We start from the raw sequence: 20482 nt of genomic DNA on the forward strand, positions 1-20482 counted from the left end.
TAAATAGTTTGAGTTTCAAAAAAAAAAGTGTTTCAAAAAAAAAAGAATGAAACTAAATAGTTTTTTTCTGTAAAAGAAATAAAGTAAAACTAGGAGTTTTCCTACGCCATGCGCAGATATAAAAATTTTTAAAATACTTTTATATAAACAAATTTTCAGTATTTAAATTTAAATTTTATTAGTTAAAAATTAAAACCATAATGTAATTTTTTTAGTTTGATTTATTCAAGTTTACTTTAATCTTTTAATTTATTTTATTTAAATTGTAATAATAATAATTAAAAATTTATAGAGTAATTTTATTCATATTATATTTTATTCAGTTAACTTTTATTTTAAATTAGTTCTAATAAATATATACATTAATATAAATAACATATATAAGTTAATAAATATATAACTATAACTACACTTATTTTGATAATAAAAATATAATTCATAAAATGATGAAAAATTAAATTCTTAATTATTATTTATATATATAATTATATTATTTTAATAGATATAGAAAAGTTATTAGTATTACCATATTTCTAAAATCTTACCAAAATGGATACTTGTAGAAAAAAAATATTTTTTAATATAAAATTTATTATTATTACTATTTACGAAACTTTTTCAAAAATATGAATCCGTATATAGAAAACAATAGTTACCATATTTAAAAAATCTTAACAAAAATATAAATTTTAATATATAAACTTTTACATGTCACAATTAGATCAATGCCATGTCATATTTCTTTTAAGCCATGTCATCATTTTTTGTTGAGAATAATTATAGTGATGACACATGTACAAATTACTTCTCAAATATAGTCTATGGGATATTTTCAATTTTGTGTAGCGTTCGAATATGTAAATTATTTTGAGAGTTATAGGAAAGATAGTTAAATTCAAAAAGCAATAGATAATATATAATTCGAGTTTAACGAATATTATAGAGATGTGTTTTGGGATCTATGTAAATTAACCTAGTAATAAGATTTCAGACTACTTCAATGATATGACTATGTAGCTAACTATACGATAACTTCACAGACCAGAAGAGACAAGGACTCGTGCACATCTTTTGATATGAAACCGACGAGGAGGCTAACTCCACTGTGGAGTTTAGGATCACGGATTCGGGGTACAATGGGTAGAGATCACTACTGGAAACAGAGGACTTCATTGTAGATGCTGTTTGATCGGTCACACCAGATGTACTCGAGCTTCCTTGGGTATCAGCGTCCCTCAGCTTTAAGATGCTCCAGTTATGTCCATATATACCATGATCTGACATAACTTGTGTTACTTCAATATCTCCTTCGAGCATTTGTACAGCTTCTGACATGGTTGGTCTTAAGGATGGAGATGAGATTGTGCAAGCGAGAGCAACTTTGATCATCCTTACTGCTTCTTTGCTGTCAACAATTTCCATTGCCACAACCCCGAAGCTATATGTCAAGGATACATTAGTATCCCGAAGATATCTCTCTAGTATCTTCTGTGTCATACACTTATGGAATGTTCTATTATTACCTAGACCTAGATCTCTCTGCGTACTCTGTATATATACTTGTACATTCTCATTGTATATGTATAACACACCACTTCTATACTATACACGTCTGCTTTCTCGCAACTAAACCTTACATATTACAATGACTAGGAAGAAAACTCTGCTGTGGAGTTTGAGGTGGCTGATCCTTGATTAAATGGGGACAGTCCATAACCAGACATCGAGGTTGACTCTTGCATCTCCATCAGCTTTGAAAAGTTCAAATCATGTCCATACACGGCAGGACCTGACAGAATCTGTGGTATTTCCATCTCTCCCTCCAGCATTTTCACTGCCTCTGACATCAGTGGACGTGAAGAGGGATTTGCATTTGTGCAAACAAGAGCAACTCTGATCATCCTCTCTGCTTCTAGGCTGTTGAACTCACCTTCGAGCTTCGGATCTACTATCTCCATTATGTCCCCTTTTTGTTGCAGTGTCATGGCCTGAGATGGATATAAACTTAATTGTCAAAAGAGTCATAGGTTAAACTATAGAACTGAGGACAATAGAAATGCAAAAGAGAGAGCAGAAAGCTCCACATTACCCATTTAATAAGTGGGGCGTTGTCATCGCTTCCCTTTTGTGTTGTATTACTTTTCCCACTAACAATCTCCATTGCCACAACCCCAAAGCTGTACACATCTGCTTTCTCGGTCAAATGACCCATTAAAGCATATTCTGGAGCCATATATCCGCTACACCATAAGAGAAATGAAGTCATCCTCAGACCTTGCAAACAGACTGTTATATACTACATCCATTTCATAAAGATGAATTTTTATGTTTTCAGACATATTAAGAAAACTACATTAAATTTTTCTGCCATGTTGTGTTTATACAATACTACTTACATGGTAGTATTGTAAACAGTTATACTACATCCGTTTCATAAAGATGAATTTTCATGTTTTCAGACATGTAGAAAACTACATTAATTTTTTTTTGCCATGGTGTGTTTATACAATACTACTTACATGGTTCCTGCAACTTTGGTGCTAATGTGAGTGTGTTCTTCTTCATGGAGCCTAGCCAATCCAAAGTCAGATATCTTTGCATTAAGGTCGGCATCTAGAAGCACATTGGGAGTCTTTATGTCACGGTGAATCATTCTGATCGCAGCTCCTTCATGGAGAAAATCAAGCCCTCTTGCGGTTCCCGTACATATTTTCTTTCTTGCTGCCCAGTCCAGTTTCAAGGAGCTATTTCCTGGAAATGGAAGAGACATGATGTTGCTTTACATGATATGTCCAGTTGGAATAAACTCAAAACGTAAAGAAAAATCTGAATGACTTTGATTTACCAGACAAAGCAAGAGCAAGGGAGTTGTTCTCCATGTACTCATACACGAGCAGCAGTTGATCCTTTTCGACACAGCATCCGTAAAGCTTGACAAGGTTTGGATGATTCAGACCTGAGATCATTCCTATCTCATTCACAAACTCACGGTTTCCTTGGCATGACTTGGAAGAAAGCTTCTTCACTGCTATGATAGTTCCATCTGTTAGCTCTCCCTGCATTATGCTTCTCATATCAGAAACCAAAAGAAAGTAGCCGTACTTGAGAAGAACTTGTATCTGTTTTTTAGTATACTTTGAATACGGATCCGAAACCTCCTTCTCCAAGTTTGTTGGCTTCATCAAAATTGTTTGTTGCAGCTTGCAGTTGCCTCCATGTAAAGCAAACAGTTTGCAGACCCTGTGCTCTCAGGTCTATATAATGTGATCAGGTGCCAAGTAGAAAATCATAAGTAATAATACTATGAGAAAATATGAGTAACGGATTCATATTCTTTGTGAGCTTTGATACCTCTTTCTCTTTTTTTCTTGTCCCGTCTGCATTTTCTCTGAGCATAGAATCCCAAAGCCAAGAGAAAAATTGCTATCAAGGGACCCGTTATCCCAAAAATTAGTGCATAACTGATGTGATGTTTGGTTTTCTCCACTGCAAATGAGACCCTAAAAGTGTTAATATATACACCCATCTAGAGAAAAAAATTTGTAACAGAGTATTTATTTATCTTTTGAGACCTCCACAATGTTGCTCCATGCCTGAAATTTTTAAACATGAATATTTATTTATAGGTAACAAGGAGTAACAAAAATATTCTTAAGTTTTTTTCAAGCAGAGGAGTGTTACTTACTGTGACACAAGGAGATAGCAGAGATAAGAGGACCATAGTTTCCTCTTTTGGGGATGAGTGTTGTGCCTTTACCCGCCCAATACAACCAAATCTCTAACTTATGATCAGTCACATTAACAGCTTTCAGTTCTTTCACAATAGACTTCAGAGTCCCATTAGCCTCCTTTCTGATGTTAAAATCCCTCAAGAACAATTTTCCCTATAAGAAAAGAAAAATGACAAAAGAAAATGAACTTCAATCTTCTAAGCAACTTAGTAAACAATGATGCTATACCTGAACATAGACATCAAATATGCGTCTACCTAGACGACTATATAGTTCTTGATCTGAAAACTGAATCTCCATAAAATGGAGTTTCAAATTATATTCTCCATTTTCCAAGCAAAAAGAGTAATAAACAAGAGAGAGGGCAGATCGACGTGCAGTCTTATAAAGATCAGGAGAATCTCCAGGTAGTCTCGAACTAGTTGAAATGATGTATGTATCTTCATCACTACTATCATCCATAAAGTCACCAGTGTTACTAATTCCCCAGTTCTTGAAGTGCTCATTTGTAGCGGCTTTGACCTTATCACTGTTATCAGCTTGATAAGTGATTTTACCAATAGAGTTTGTAACAGTCACAGTTTCCCCACCACAGTTTATATGTAGTGATCGCTTATCTACAATCAACAACGATTATCACCATCAATAGAAAAATTGAATTAACAAAAGAGAGTGGGTCAAATTCTCAGGATGTGCTTACAGTGCTTGCAAGTGATTGGACCAGCGCATGGAAGAAGACCAGTTCTGTATGAAAAAAATGATCATAGTATTTAGGCATCTGATCAGAAGAAAACTTGCAAAAGATTTCTACAATGTTTTAGGCATTCTTGTTGCAGAAGATAACGCAGAAGAGTGAACTTACAAAGTGTTCTTTAAGGATGAGCTCCGGTATGTATTAATGTTACTGATCCAATACAAATTGAGAACATCAACTTCAATATGAGCATTTTATCAACAAATATGTATGTATGTACCTCCTTTCTTGGCAGCTAGACGGCCATGAGAAATTGTTATAAGATAGATCACTGTAGAAAACCAACTACAAGATTAGTTTACATGACGAAATATTTCTCAAGCCATACAGACAAGGGAAAGGCTAAAACGTACATATTTGACCTGCTGTTGAGGTAAACACCAGATTTAATTTCCCCGGAAAGCATATTGCCAGTCAAGTAGCTGTAACACACATCAAACTATAAATCATCCGTGTGTGGTTCTTTGTTATATATCTTAACATTATATGCGTCTTACGTAAATTTTGGAGCTAAGTTTATTCCCAGAACTTCACCCGTCAACTTGTTAAATGATAAATCACTGCAGCAAACAACATAAGGTATGAATATCTTTGAGTAATTCTGCATAAGTCTTTTCCAGATTTCACCACAACAAACTTACAGAGATCTCAAGTCCGGTTTACTCCAGATGTAAGAAGGAATTTGACCAGACATACTCACATTCCTCAACATCCTGAAACAGGGACGGAGTTTTTAGTTTGATATCCTCAAATACAATCATGCTTCATTGAAAATACACATACAGGTCTTTGATGGTTTGGCTAGATATATTAGGAAAGGAGTTTATCCCGGTCATATCACTAATAAACCTGAAAATGAATATTAGAAGTCAGTATATTCATTTCAGTTGTCATTTGCTGATCAATTAGCCTGAGGTAGTTAATTACAGGTAAGTTAGATTTTCTAGGCGGGCCACTGCGTCAGGAAAAGGTCCTGTCAGTCCACTTGCTTGTAAATCTCTGCAGATCATATTCGACCAAACTTAGATGATATTAAACATACACACTGTAAAAGAAATTACAGTTAGTGATGATGAAAATGCTTACAGTCTTTGAAGCCGAGACCAGTTGCCAATATATTCTGGGATGGTGCCACTGAAGTTATTTTCACTTATCCTACTGCATAGTGTAGACAAAAAGCTAGTTTACTTCCTTGCGGGTCAAGGAAAAATTCTCAAAGCAAAGCTATAACCAAGAGGTTACAATTCAAGCTAGGTGCCAATATAAGAACATTTTTTCAAACCTAATGCACCCCTGAGGAGATTCACAAATTTACTCACATTCAAGCATAAATAAAGAAGAGCTTTTCCCACTAAAAAGGCAAACAACGCTTTTTGAAAACTCTAGTTGCTAAGTTGAGCAATAACTTACAATTTATCAAGATTTACCAGTCTAGCAAGAGAGCTAGGAAGGCTTCCTGTAAAATGATTGGACGCAAGTTCCCTGCCAAACCCAGTTTTAAGAAGAGATTATATCTAAATGCTTAAACTATTTCAATAGAAGCAATGATTCTTGTTTTTTTTTTTTGGAAGATAGTTAAGATGCAAAGAGAATCATACAATCCTGTTAGGTTGATCATGTTACCAAGCTCATCAGGAATAGGACCAGAGAACTGGTTGGCTTCAACCCCTCTGAAAAATTCATTACAATAAAGTAAATATTAGACTAGTGATTAGAAGGCATACCCCTAGAGGCTACAGGTATGAGACGTACAGGAATTGTAGACTCTTGAAGTTTTGTAAACCAGGTGGTAATGGCCCAGACAAACGATTCGCGCAGAACGACCTGCAAGAAAGCCAAAAATTACCTACCAGATAATGAAGATTACAAGTTTACAAAGGGGGGGGGGAGAGATAGAAAGAGAGAGCTGACATGTAAGTGAGGTTTGGCAATGAAGCCCACTCCATTGGGATTGAGCCAGAAAGGTAGTTTCGGCACAAGTTTCTGCAAGAAAGAGCAGAAACTCACTATACAATGTGAACATGGGAGATTCCCAGACTAAAGAAGTTCGAATCTCTGTTTATTCTGTTTTGAATGAATCCTCATATTTCCGGTTAACTTAAAAGCCATTATGGATACTAGGTAAGAGCTTGTACTTTTGTAATGTGGTATCATATGAATGATAAAAATTTAATAGATTTTAATTTTATTTATCAACGAAATCACTTTTGTTGCAATCACAAATGACTAAATAGATTATGAACCAAGGTTTGCTAAACAAACAACTAATCATAAATTCCAAACTCACATCTTCTGGAGATGCTGAAGTTTGGCCAACTCAGGCGGGAGTTTCCCTGAAAGACTTAAGGACTTGAGTTTTCTGTGATTTCTCAAAAAAAATAAAGATCATCAGAAAATAAAGATTTGATAATTGAAGATAAGAGATTCACACTCACAGTTCTATAATATGACATGTCATGTTGTTGTTGAAACTACAATCACAAGCAACGATATTTTCCATATCCGAATCCGAATTAGAAACAAGACCAATTTTTAGAGTTTTTAAAAGACAAGGATCTCCATCACTTAGGTTCAGTCTCTTGATTCCAAGTGTAGAAGCTATCTCCCCAAGCGCTTTCACTGCAAAAATTATAGAAATTATATACGAAAAAAGTTATGGATACTGACCTTTGATATTATAAGGACCAAGATTTTCATTGAGTACATTCATCTGGATGGAGAGCTGGTGAAGCGGATGTTGTTAGAGTGGAGAAGAAGCTTGTGATGATGGTGAAGAACAGAACGAGAGCCGAGGAGACAGTCCACATTATCGATTCAAAATTTGTGGACTTGTTTAACTAAATAAGTGTAACAGTGAAAGGATATTATTATCTACTTATATAGGTCTTCTTGGTCGTCGCTAGTAGAAAGTCGCGATACATATAAGACCAAAGCTAATTATTAATATATGAATTATTGTACAAGTTGGCAGCGATGAACAGGTATAGGTTCATGAATGACCCATTTCTTTTATCCCTTTTATGTGTGTTATAGCTCCAAAAGTATCTTTTAGAAAATATTATGAAGGTTCTTATATAAAAAGGAAGAAAGTAAAAGATTTTCAATTTTGTGTAGCGTTAGGAAAGTTTTAGGAAAGAGAGTTTTATTCAACAACCACTATATATAATATATACTTCGAGTTTGACAAACATTTATAGAGATGTGGTTTTCGATCAATGTAAATTAACTTAGTAATAAGATTTCACACAAATTTAATGATATGACTATGTGGTAAGCTAACTATAAGACTACTTCACAGGGCTTAAGAGATATAAGGACTCGTGCACATCTTTTGATATCACACCGACGAGGAAGGTAGTTCCACTGTGGAGTTTAGAATCACAGATTCGGGGTACAATGGGTAGAGATCACTACCGGAAACAGAGGACTTCATTGTCGATGCTGTTTGATCGGTCACACCAGATGTGCTCGAGCTTCCATGTGTATCAGCGTCCCTCATCTTTGAGATGCTCCAGTTATGTCCATATAAACCATGATCTGACATAACTTGTGTTACTTCAATCTCGCCTTCGAGCATTTGTACAGCTTCTGACATCGTAGGCCTTAAAGAAGGAGATGCATGTGTGCAAACCAGAGAAACTTTGATCATCCTTACTACTTCCTTGCTGTTGAAGTCACCTTCAAGAACTGGATCTACAATATCCATTATGTCCCCTGTCTGTTGCAGCGCCAATGCCTGAGGCTCAGATGTAAAAGTGGTTTAAATAAATGTAAAAAAGAAAGAAGGTAAAATCTGTATATATCAAATGAAAAACAATCTCTACAGTTACCCAATTGATAAGGGAGACGTGTTCAGCACTTCCCTTGTGTTTAGTATTATTCTTGCCACTAACAATCTCCATGGCCACAACCCCGAAGCTATACACGTCCGCTTTCTCTGTTAGTTGACCCCATAATGCATACTCTGGAGCCATGTATCCGCTGCATTGTAACAAGAACCAAGACTTGAGCTATATTTCTTTGGACACACTGTGAAGTTTTTGTTTTATAATATACTACTTACATGGTTCCTGCAATCTTGGTGCTAATGTGACTGTGTTCTTCTTCGTGGAGCCTGGCCAATCCAAAGTCAGATATCTTTGCATTCAGGTCAGCGTCTAGAAGCACATTTGTTGTTTTTATGTCACGGTGAACCATCCTGACTGCAGATCCTTCATGGAGGAATGCAAGCCCTCTTGCGATTCCTACACATATTTTCTGTCTCATTGCCCATTCTAACTTCGTTGAGCTCTTTCCTGGAAATGATACTACTTGACATGTGATAACATATATACACCTGAATTAGAATCAAGATGTAAAGGAAAGCTGAATGCCTTTTGATGTATTACCAGACAAAGCAAGAGCAAGGGAGTTGTTTTCCATGTACTCATACACGAGCAGAAGTTGATCTTTTTCGACACAGCATCCATAAAGCTTGACAAGATTTGGATGATTCAGACCTGAGATCATGCCAATCTCATTCACAAACTCGCGGTTTCCTTGGCATGACTTGGAAGAAAGCTGCTTCACTGCTATGATTGTTCCATCTGACAGCTCTCCCTGCATTAAGTTTCAGTCACATTCAAAACAAGAAGCAAACCATATCTTGAATAAACATTGAGAAGATCTTGGCATCTATGTTTTAATATATACTTTGAATACGGATCCGAAACCTCCTTCTCCAAGTTTGTTGGCTTGATCAAAATTGTTTGTTGCAGCTTGCAGTTGCCCCCATGTAAAGCAAACAGTTTGCAAACCCTGGGCTCTCAGTTCTATTGTGACCAAGTAAAAAATAATTAGTAATGCTAAAAATGAATTAGTTATATACCACAAATGAATTCATACCACGTTCTCTTGTGTTATTGTCTTCTCTGCATCTTCTCCGAGCATATATTCCCAAAGCCAAGAGAAAAATTGTTACCAAGGCACCCGTTGCCCCGAAAATGATGGGAGAACTAATGTGATGTTTGATTTTCTCCGCTACAAATGATACAGTAGGTGTAAATTATAAAAACCAATACAGAGAAAGATATGTTTAATAAAGTAGGTATTTTTTTTTTGTCTAAAAACCTCCACATCGGGGCTCCTGACCTGAAATTTTGAAAGATGAATATTATCATTAGGTGCCAATAACATGAAAGAAAAAAAAACATTTATAAAAGCGTAATCTTCTCAAGTTATGGCAGTTTGAGAGTGAAACAACTCTTTGTAAAGAAATCTTTGAAACCATACGAGAGTTATGTTGCTGAAACAGCGACTTAAGATAATCAAATAAGGTGGTTTTCGAGGAACAGAGAGAGAGAAGTGTTATTTACTGTGACATAAGGAGATTGCAGAGATAAGAGGACCATAGTTTCCTCTTTCGGGTATGAGGGTTGTCCCTTTCCCTGCCCAATACAACTGAATCTCTAACATATGATCGGTCACATTAGCTTTCAGTTCTCTGATAACAGGCTTCAGAGCCCCTTTAGCCTCCTCTTTGATGTTAAAATCACTCAAGACCAGTTTCCCCTAACAAGAGAGGGAGGAAATATGAAATGAACGTCAATCTTCCATTCTGAGAATAGGAAATAAAGAACACCAACGCTTTACCTGAACATAGACGTCAAATATGCGTCTTCCCTCACGCTTGAATGGTGGTTCTTCGTCTGAAAACTGAATCTCCACAAAATGGAGGCTCACATTGTAGTCTCCATTTTCCAAGCAAAATGCATAATAAACAAGAGAGAGAGCAGATCGACGTGCGGTCTTATAAAGACCATGAGAATCTCCAGGTACTGCCAAATTAGTTGAAACGGTGTATGCGTCCTCTTCAGTTTTATCATCCACAAAGTTACCAGTGTTACTGATTCCCCAGTTTTTGAAGCGCAGATTTGTTGAGGCTTTGGTAATGTTGTTATCAGCTTCATATGTAATTTTGTAGCCAACTTTATATGAAGAGTTTGTAATAACTAGCTCTCCACCACAATTTATATGTAGAAACCCCTGATCTACAATCCATAACGACCAACAGAAAGAGAGAATTAACAGGGAAAACGGACCAGAGAGATAAGTTAAGACAGCTCATATAATGTGTACTCACAGTTTGTGCATTTGATTGGAGCAGTACATGGAAGAAGCCCAGTTCTGCACCAAAATTGTTAGGCATCACATCGGCACAAAATATTCATACGATATGATTATTACTTTTGCTTATTTGAAACTAAGAGATTTCCAAGTTTTTGATGCAATATAAAAACAGAAGAGTGCACTTACAAGTTGTTCTTCACATAGGAACTCCGGTATGTATTAATGTTACTAGTTTACATATAGTGAATAAAAAACTTCAACATGAGCAGGTTATTAACAATAAGATAGCAGGTTAGGAAAATAGAGAGAAAGAAGGTTGTACGGATTTTCGCGGCAGCTAGATGACCATGAGAAATTGTTGTAAGAGAGATCGCTATGAAGAAACCACCAAAAAGATTAACTGACATGACGAAAAAAAATAGCTCAGGTCATAGACAACGGAAAGATTAAACGTACATATTAGACCGGCTATTGAAAGACCACTAGATTCAAAGTCCCCTGAGAGCCTATTTCCAGTCAAATAGCTGAAAGAACATGTCCAAGAAGATACATTAGAATAAGGTTCCCAGCTCTTTAGCATTCTCAATGTCATCTTGTAGCACTTACGTATGATCTGGTGCCTTATCTCCATTTACTTCACCAGTCAAGTTGTTAAACGATAAGTCACTGCCGCAAACAACGTGTACAAAATAAACAATAAATTCTGGATGGATGTTTGTGTTTTCACTTTTCAATATATAAATTTGCAGATTTCGCAACAATTCTTAAATAGACCATCTCAATATCTCATACATGCAAAGGTTTAAATACATCAGATCTTGTCATACTTTTTTTTATGACGAGAGGAGAGAGGTTATATGTCCGAAGACCAGAATAGTCGTAGGAGAAGATCCCGACCATACACATTTAAGTCTACTTTCCAATGAAAGTAGACCTTTCCTAGCGAGACTTAAACATGTGACCTCTAAGATCTCTACTACATAATCCAAAATTTTAACCACAATGTCAAATCGTAGTTGGTGACTTGTCATACTTGCATATCAATCTCAAAAAGTTACCTTATTTTCTCTCTATGATATTTATTGATGTGCTTATGTACAGCTAGAACTGATTTAGTCCAGTAACTTTAAGCATATAAACTTACAGAGTTTCCAAATCCATCTTGCTCCAGATGGAAGAAGGAATTGAACCAGACAGACTCACATTCCTCAAAATCCTGAAACAGGGACGGAGACATTAGTTTGACATTCTCAGATAAACCAAAGCTTCATTGGAAAACACATACAGGGTTTTGATGACTTCGCTAGATATATTTGGAAAGGAGTGTATCCCAGTCGTATCACTAATGCTCCTGAAAAATGGACATGAAAGGTCAGTATATTCATTTCAATGGACCTTTTGCTGATCAATTAACTAAAAGTAGTTAATACCCACAGGTGGGTAAGATTTTCGAGGCGGGCCACCGCGTCAGGAATAGGTCCTTTCAGTCCACTTGCATGTAGATCTCTGTTGATCATAATCGACACAAATTAGATGACATTAAACACACAAAAAATAAGAGAAATTATAATTAGTAATGATGGACAAGCTTACAGCCTTTGAAGCCCAGACCAGCTGCCAATATATTCTGGGATGATGCCACTGAAGTTATTGTCACATAACCTACTGCATAGTGTAAATAAACAACTAGTTCACTTCCTTGCGGGTCAAGGAAACATTCTCATTCTCAACACAAAAGCTCCAATTAAGAGGTTACAGTTCAATTTAGGTGCCAACAAAACAATATTTTTCGAAACTTACATTTTCTCAAGCTTTATCAGTCTAGCGAGAGTGATAGGAAGGCTTCCTGTAAATTGATTGGATGCGAGTTCCCTGCAAAACAGAGGTTTCAGATTATATTTTAGCTAAATACTTAACTATTTCAATAAAATCAAAGATTCTGGTGGTTTTTGGACAATGGTTAATAAGATGCAAAGAGAATCTTACAATCCTGTTAGGTTGGTCAAGTTACCAAGCCAATCAGGAATTGGACCAGAGAATTGGTTGGCTTCAACCCCTCTGAAAAAATAGCATCACGTTAATGTAGTATTAGACTAATGATTAGAAGGCACACTCCTAGAGGCTACATGTATGAGACGTACAGAAATGTCAGGTTCTTGAAGTTTTGTAAACCAGATGGTAAAGGGCCTGACAAATTATTCGCGCACAGCGAGCTGCGTCCAAAGTCAAAGTTAACTCGCGAATCCTACAGAGGGAATTGTCGGAGCTGGAAAATAAACAAACAGAAAGACAGAGAGCTGACATGAAAGTGAGGTCTGCCATTGAAGCCCATTCCGCCGGGATGGAGCCTGAAAGGTAATTTCGGCACAACTCTCTGTAAAGAAGAGCGAAAACTCACTATAAATATTAGGTGGTGAACCAAAAAAAAAAGAAATTATTATATATATATATATATATATATATATATAAAAGAAAATTATATATATATTATTTATTTAAAACTATAAATTAGTATTATAGATTTATTTATTTTTAGATAGGTTTAACAACTTTTTTAAAATGATTTCTTTTTAATATTATATATTTTAAATGAATTATTTTAAAAAGATATACACAATTTTACTTATTAGTTTTATTTTAGCATAGGTATATTCCCTACCAAAATCTTGGTATAGATAGAATATTTCTGTGTAACAATAAATATATTATCTACATTAAAAATCTTTTTAAAAATATAAATAATATATAATGGTAAATTATTAAAATTATATTATTATATTATCATGTAAATATAATGGTATTACGACAGTCATATAAACATGGTCTATGTTATAGATGACTAAATATATAAAACTGCCATTATAAAATTATTTATAAAGTTATAATGGTATATGATTGTCAAATATGTATTTTATGTAACTCCATATATTTTGTAATTTATATTTATATAACATATGATAATTTAGTATGACGAAAGATAGACAAAATATAAATTAATTATATTTTGTTATGTTGCAATTAGTGATTTGAAGAAAAGCAAAGAAGATCATCAATATTAACTTGATGTCCAATTAAAGTCAGTGGTTAAGAAATGTATAAGAAGAGTCGTGTATTGTATTTTCTTCTAAATGACCGAAGGTTTAATTTTAGTTTAGTTTCGGAATCACCTTCGATCATCTCAGTGATCGAAAACGCATCATACCTGTCTCCCACCGTCTGGTATCACTGGCAATCTACTTTCATGGAAGATCTGGAATATTTGGATTATAAGAAACATGCTCCTCTTTGAATCGCGCCCAACATCAGCACAAGCCACTGCTTTAAGAGCCCTGACGGGAGCTAGAGAATGGCTACAGGTGCAAGATCCTAAAGCGAATATACCGAAGAACACTCAGATCACAGAAGGACCCCCATCTATTCCTCTCGGTACAGTGTCATGCAATACTGATGCTACCTGGAAAAAGGAATCCCAAGATGCGGGTCTTACTTGGATCTTCGACGTCTCTTCATCTCTCTCTTCGATGGCTGCATCAGATGGATGCCAATTCCAAACTAGGGTCGCATCAGCTATCATGGCGAAAGGGCTAGCAATTCGGGAAGGTCTCTCCACGCACACAACATCGGCATCACCAATATCTGGCTTTGATCAGATTCTCTCTCTCGCTTGTCAAAGCGATCAACTCGACTTCAAAACCGATGAACCTCTACGGAGTTCTATAGGACATCAACGTTATATCTTCTACTTTCTCCTTTTACTGTATTTCGTTTGTACCCAGAGAATAAAATGGGCCGGCTAATATGCTAGCCAAAGCCTGCCTATTTTACTCTATAACCACATGGACCTGAGGCCATTTAAGATTTATATTATGTTGTTCAAAAAAAAAGTTTAGTTTCGAAATATGACACCGGTTTAGTTTTAATAGGCGATGTTGTTTTAGTTTAAGTAGACCGGTTGTATTATTTAAGCAGTGATAATATTGTAACAAACATGTAAAGGTCCAAAATTTAAGTAGTCTAGTAACAACTTTTAAAGAGTCTAATATCAAATTTAATTAACTAATTTAATTATAATGTTTCTAATATTTTTTTACTTTAAAAATAAGTATGTGTCTCTTTCTTCTATTACATTTTATATAATCTCTTTAATATTTTATAAAATAATAATCTAAACTCGAAAATGTTATTGAAATACTAAAAGTTACTAATTAAATTTTGATCAATAAGCGAAAAAACGAAAGTTCTATAATATTTTATTTTAAAACAAGTTTAACTGTATAAAAATAATAATTACATCATTAGATACATGACAACATATTATTTTATTTACAACCATTTAATTAAATTTTAACAATTGAGTATTATAATACATTATAAGAATATATATATAATATATATGTGTGTATTAAGTCCAAAAAGATAACTCAAATAAAGCTGATCACGATTATTAGAAAAACAAACAGATCTACATAGTTAAATATATTTTATAAATAAAAATTTGTAAGAAACAACCTTGCGTTTCAAGTTCAAAAAAAAAAACAACCTTGCGTTTTAAAAACATGCGTCAGATCACTATCAACAGTTATTTGGTTCTGTTTTCGCTTTGTCTACTAAAATTTTAATTTAGTTTTATTTGGATGTAGTTAAATTTCAGTTACAAGTAACTTTTTGAAAACTAAATAAAATATAATATTTTGAAAATTGATAGATCTATATTATTAAAATTGAAGTAAATTTTGGTACGGCTTGAAAACATGAATAATAGTATAAATAAAAATTGTTCAGAAACATCAATAGCAGATTAAATATTTGCTTTTATTTCTTCTTTTAATATCTTTTTATTTATATATTCTGCCATTGCATTTAAAATTATTTTAAATTAATTAGTTTCAATGGTTATTATTTTCTTGTAGTTAAAATAAACATACAAATTAAAATATATAGTAGAAATACTAAAAAAATTAGATAGTGACATTGGAATTATTAAAATTGACACTATTTATTTTTTTAATTATTTTGGTTTTTGAAAAAATATTTTTTAATCATTAATCTAGTTGGCATTTTGATTGGTTATTAGGGAGGTGGTGAATTTAAAGGTTCACCATAGGGGATGAATCCAAGTCTTGTCCTAATTAAATACCAAAAGATAAACCGTGGAAATATTTAAGCGGTTTTGAATAATTAGACGGGAGAATGAGCAGAATAAGCATACCCATAAAAGAGAAATGCCTATGATTGTACATATCTCAAAAAGAAATAACCTTTTGATACTGTGCGGACGAAAATGCCCCTCTTTTATTGAATACAGGTCAGACTGCCGAAAAAGTGTGTGTCATACCGCATAAAGGCGTGTGTCAGACTGCAGAGATGGACGGCGGGACATACAATGTACTGTTGGATAAAGCAGCGAAGATCAAATCGAGATTATGTTATCGATAAAATTCTATAACAGCTAATATGTTGTGTTATATATCAAATATATATATTAACGGTTAACAAATAATATATCCGATAACAACTTATTAATCAACACCATATATCGATCCATTTGTTAGCTAACAACTAAATATAAAAAATCTACAAACTCACAAGTTATTTATTCAATCATTTATCATCTACACAAACTATGTATCAACGAACATCAAGTATCTTGTAATATCATACAAACCAGTTATCAATTATTTGGTATCGTATAATGTATCAGCTAACAATACATGTACCAGTTAACAAATCTGTTAACAGATAACAACCAACTTATCATGTAATTTATTAATTCACAGACATCTATCAATCCGTTTGTGAGCTAATAAACCAAGTATAAGTTAAACAAATCATGTACCAGTTAACGTAAAGACTTTTGTAATATCATGTTAAACAGTTATGAATTCTTCGGTATCAAACTATGTGTCAGATACTAAAACATGTAAGAAATCATTTATCATATAAAACTTATATCAGATAACAAATATGATAGTTACGAATGTTTCGGTATCAAACTATGTGTCAGATAAAACAGTTATGAATTCTTCAATATCAAATTATGTGTCAGATACCAAAACATGTAAGAAATCATTTATCATACAAAATTTATATCAGGTAACAAATAATATATCAGATAACAACTTATTAATCAAGACCATGTATCAATGCATTTGTCAGCTAATAAACTAAATATAAAAAATGTACAAGCTCACAAGTTATTTATTCAATTATTTATCATCTACACAAATTATGTATTAATGAACATCAAGTCTCTTGTAATATCGTACAAACGAATTATCTATCAATTATTTGGTATCATATAATGTATCAGCTAAATACATGTGCCAAGTAACAAATCGGTTAACGGATAACAACCAACTTATCATGTAACTTATTAATTCACAGACATGTATCAATCTGTTTGTGAGCTAATAAACCAAGTATCAGCTAAACAAATCATGTATCAGTTAACGTGAAGATTTTTGTAACATCATGTTAAACCGTAATGAATTCTTTTGGTATCAAACTATGTGTCAGATAACCAACTATGAATTTGACTATTAAGGTTGTTACAAATTTTGTTAGCGAGTTAACAGACTATATTATTTGTTACGCATTATGTTAACGTTTTATACTACTTATTAACATGCTACAAGTTATGTTATCGAGGTAATCAGATATAACTGACCGAAGTTAGTAAAATAGATGAAAAAGTTGATAATCAGAAGTAGTCAAATATTTGAAACCATGAGTCTGGTTAATAAGTGATGAAAGATGAAAGAAAAAAAAGGAAAGAAGATGAAGCAAAAGAAAGAAAGAAGATGAAAAATAAAGAGAAAAAACAAAAGAGAACTAAAAAAATAATGAGTATTATCCAACGGATATAAGAATAAATCTGACACATGACAGAGCACTGCAGCCCTAAGAGAATAGCATGCAGAGCTATTAGACGTAGGCTGACGCGTGGCAGAGGGGTAAAATCGTCCGACGAAAATAGGTTATGAGATTAAGGATAAATTGTATATTAGGGGTTGGCTTAGGTGTATTTTTACCAATTTCTCTAATTAGACACGGACATAGAAGTTGACTTTCCAGTAACATTTTGTGTTTGCGTTTACAATTGTAAATATCTTTTGATGACTGTATTTTGCAAAGAATCTCGCTTAAAGATTGCATGCTAATTCGTCTCAAAACGTTTTTGGGTTTCAATTAGTTCTCGTTCTTAGTTATGGTTTGCTTTAGTCTGCAAGTGTGTCTTTTCGTTTCGTTTGTGTGGGCTGTCTGTGGGAACATCTCTTTCGTCCCATGACTTTCGATTTCAAGATTTTGATAAACCGCCCGCTTTGTATTATGGTTATGGTTACGTTTAATAATATTTTTCAGAGGAAAAAAAATCTTTTGATAAATTTCTGCAGTAAACTTTTAGACATATTTTTATTATTAATACAAATTTTGTTTGTGTACTTCTTAATATAACTAATTCTCGATTGGTAATATAAAAATAAATAACCTAAAACATTTTTCAAATCTAGCATAATACATTTAAAATTCCAAAGTAGCAGCATACATCACTGTGTGAAAACACTTGTTTATCCTAATTTTTTTTGTAACACCAAATGGCTAATTTCTTAATATTGTACAATAATGGCTAATTATTTTTGGTAAACTAATAATGGCTAATTTTATAAGTAAAATATGCTTTGTTGCTATTTTCTTATAGTTACGGGTGTGAAAACTCCGAACTTACATGGACTGGAGATACCGAAGCTTCACTAACTGAGGCGGAAGTTTCCCAGGAAGATTCATGTTCTTGAGAGATCTATATTTTTTTCAAATGCAACAAAAAGATTTATAAAGGAAAAGAAGTGCGAAACGGATCAAACAGTTAGAGCGAAGAATAACACTATTACATGTCGGTAATATGACATGTCATCATGTTGTCACAGCGTCCACATTTAATGGTGTTGTTAACATCATCACCAACAGTCCGAACAAAATCAAACTTTAGACGGCTCATAGTGCAAGGATCTTCAGATTTGAGGTCCAATCCCTTGATACCAAGTGTAGTAGCTATCTCCTTAAGCGCCTTCGCTGCATTAATATAATAAAAGAAAAAATTGAACATCGACCATATAAATTTACACTGATTTTGACTGTGATTGGATAAGAAATAAGTTCAGAAAGTAGTCATTTTTTCTTCTCATACATTCATCTGGATGAAGCCGTGAAGCCGATGTTGCTAAAATTACGAGGAAGCTTGTGACGATGGTAAAGAACATAAGAAAACTGGAGAATGGTATTGGCATATCGATGTAAATTACATATACTGAATCTCTGTATGTGTATTTGTTTTGTGAATAGATGTTATCAACAGCAAGTGATTCAGTAGTTATATAATGTAGGGTGTTTCTTGGGTCGTCGGTTACTGTAGCAGAAAGATATATACTAACCATACTTAATAAATGTTGATTCTGAAGCTGTAGTGGAGAACAGAGACGTTCGTGATTGATGTTTCATGTCTCCTTATGTGTTTATTACTTTTAGAAGGTCAATTAAAATGCTCCACGTTTTAGTAACATGATTCTAAGAAGTTTGGTTCCTAAAATAACCAGCTTGGATTCTAAATGTTTATACTGGATAAACAGATAAACGTGTCCACGAACCCAAACCGAACCCTAAGACTATCACCTCGGATTTTTTCTTTTCTTTTGGATGAATATTAAATTTATTCAATCAAAACGTGTTTAAAATAAATGAAGCTCTAATTCAAATGTCTGTTAGGCTAAAAATCTGAGATTATCAATTTGTGTGACAAGCAAACCATACGGACGTGGACGTGGATTATCAATTTTGTTACGAATCATCTTGTCTATCGTGTGTTGAAGTTGACGGCCTCATATATTTAACAATGAAGTAAAAAATGGAACAAATATAGATAAGAAGTAATCAAAATTCTGCCATCAGTGCAAAATTATTAACTCCGGTCTGGTTGAAAAACAACGTCGAGGTGTAGGTGTACTATTACTCAGTGGAGATTGTAATTTTTCATGAATTTTCTACTTCTCACTTAGCGGTCACGTGGATATGAATCTATTATTTACGGGCATTTGATCCGGATCCACGATTGAACCAGTTTGAGTTTTGTGAAAAAATTAATATTTAAAAACCCAATAAAACCCGTAAAAACTCATTAAAATCTGGAATCTGATAACCGATTAAACCAATGGTTGAACCAATAAATAACATTTTCTAATCATTTTTACTTTAAAAAACTGAAATGATAATAGAAAAAACAAAAATTAGTTAATTTGATTTAGTATCCGTTTTTTTTTCTATCGATAATTTATTAATGTATTTTACTTTTGATTTATTTTAGATCTAAAGTTTTTTATTATACACATTAGACATTTAAATATTTAAGAATTTTTAAGTTTTGATATATTTGTTTAGATGTAATAACTCTTAACTTGCTACTAAAAAAAATTAAATAATATAAACTATTTTCTGATATTTCGTATATCAAATGAAAATAAAATATAAAACTTTATATGGAGTTGTCTCAGATATTCTGAACTCTGCTTGTCTTTTTGAAACCATTTCCTTTGAATGGATCTCAAGAGATAAAAACAGGGAAGCCGATGAACTGGCTACGAATATGTTGTTTGTAAACGAGGCTCTTTTGTCCTCTAACTTGGTTTGATTGAAATGAAAGTTTCTATTTAAAAAAAATAAAGTTACTTTTTTCTAAATATCCAAATTATACTATCTATCACTTTGTTCACTTCTTTGATATAATTTCATTTACTTTTATCTCTCGTACTTTCAACACTGAGGCAAATTTAGTCGCAAAATCTGCACTCGCAATGTCTGTAATGAACTCTCCTTCGGGAGAGTAACTTTTGACTAGAGA

At 33.6% G+C, this 20482-nt stretch overlaps 2 protein-coding genes across 5 annotated transcripts; both read right to left on the reverse strand.

Moving 5' to 3' along the window:
* Positions 1-874: 874 nt before the first annotated feature.
* Positions 875-7343, reverse strand: LOC108835763 (probable LRR receptor-like serine/threonine-protein kinase At1g29720). 4 transcript variants are annotated; one of them, XM_056991571.1, is made up of 26 exons: positions 7190-7343; positions 6921-7104; positions 6773-6844; positions 6397-6468; positions 6238-6309; positions 6084-6155; positions 5896-5967; positions 5572-5643; positions 5413-5484; positions 5269-5334; positions 5127-5198; positions 4983-5045; positions 4839-4907; positions 4706-4756; positions 4594-4635; positions 4432-4475; positions 3960-4348; positions 3686-3884; positions 3573-3593; positions 3352-3486; positions 3136-3254; positions 2846-3056; positions 2520-2751; positions 2090-2240; positions 1873-1988; positions 875-1360 (listed from the first exon to the last, which is right to left on the reverse strand). In XM_056991571.1, the coding sequence occupies exons 1-26, from the start codon at positions 7290-7292 to the stop codon at positions 1018-1020; spliced, it is 3114 nt and encodes a 1037-aa protein (XP_056847551.1). In that variant the 5' UTR covers positions 7293-7343; the 3' UTR covers positions 875-1017. The 4 variants fall into 4 exon arrangements, with proteins under 4 accessions (XP_056847551.1, XP_056847548.1, XP_056847549.1 ...); XM_056991568.1 differs by lacking the exon at positions 875-1360 and having other exon boundaries at positions 1440-1988; positions 7190-7342; XM_056991569.1 differs by lacking the exons at positions 875-1360; positions 5896-5967 and having other exon boundaries at positions 1440-1988; positions 7190-7342.
* Positions 7344-7608: 265 nt separating this feature from the next.
* Positions 7609-18940, reverse strand: LOC108835764 (probable LRR receptor-like serine/threonine-protein kinase At1g29720). The gene is given in 26 exon segments (XM_056991567.1): positions 7609-8221; positions 8316-8466; positions 8549-8780; positions 8874-9084; positions 9178-9296; positions 9370-9504; positions 9595-9615; positions 9840-10035; positions 10117-10514; positions 10607-10650; positions 10780-10821; positions 10916-10966; positions 11050-11074; positions 11077-11117; positions 11200-11259; positions 11738-11809; positions 11879-11944; positions 12028-12099; positions 12187-12258; positions 12394-12465; positions 12580-12651; positions 12735-12806; positions 12896-12967; positions 18320-18391; positions 18483-18663; positions 18779-18940. Coding segments are annotated over 26 exon segments (3048 nt in total). The 5' UTR covers positions 18879-18940; the 3' UTR covers positions 7609-7822.
* Positions 18941-20482: the final 1542 nt, after the last annotated feature.

The sequence above is a fragment of the Raphanus sativus genome, chromosome 8 (genome assembly GCF_000801105.2).
Source record: "Raphanus sativus cultivar WK10039 chromosome 8, ASM80110v3, whole genome shotgun sequence".
NCBI classification, from domain to species: domain Eukaryota; kingdom Viridiplantae; phylum Streptophyta; class Magnoliopsida; order Brassicales; family Brassicaceae; genus Raphanus; species Raphanus sativus.

What these genes read in the sequence shown, in the direction of transcription:
- LOC108835763 (XM_056991571.1), bottom strand. Translation starts at nt 7,292, where the DNA reads ATGTGGACTGTCTCCTCGGCTCTCGTTCTGTTCTTCACCATCATCACA. An exon ending in AGCTCTCCATCCAGATGAAT is followed by an intron (nt 7,105 to 7,189) that starts GTACTCAATGAA and finishes TAATTTTTGCAG; the next exon opens with TGAAAGCGCTTGGGGAGATA. An exon ending in CTAGAAAATCTAACTTACCT is followed by an intron (nt 5,335 to 5,412) that starts GTAATTAACTAC and finishes ATTCATTTTCAG; the next exon opens with GTTTATTAGTGATATGACCG.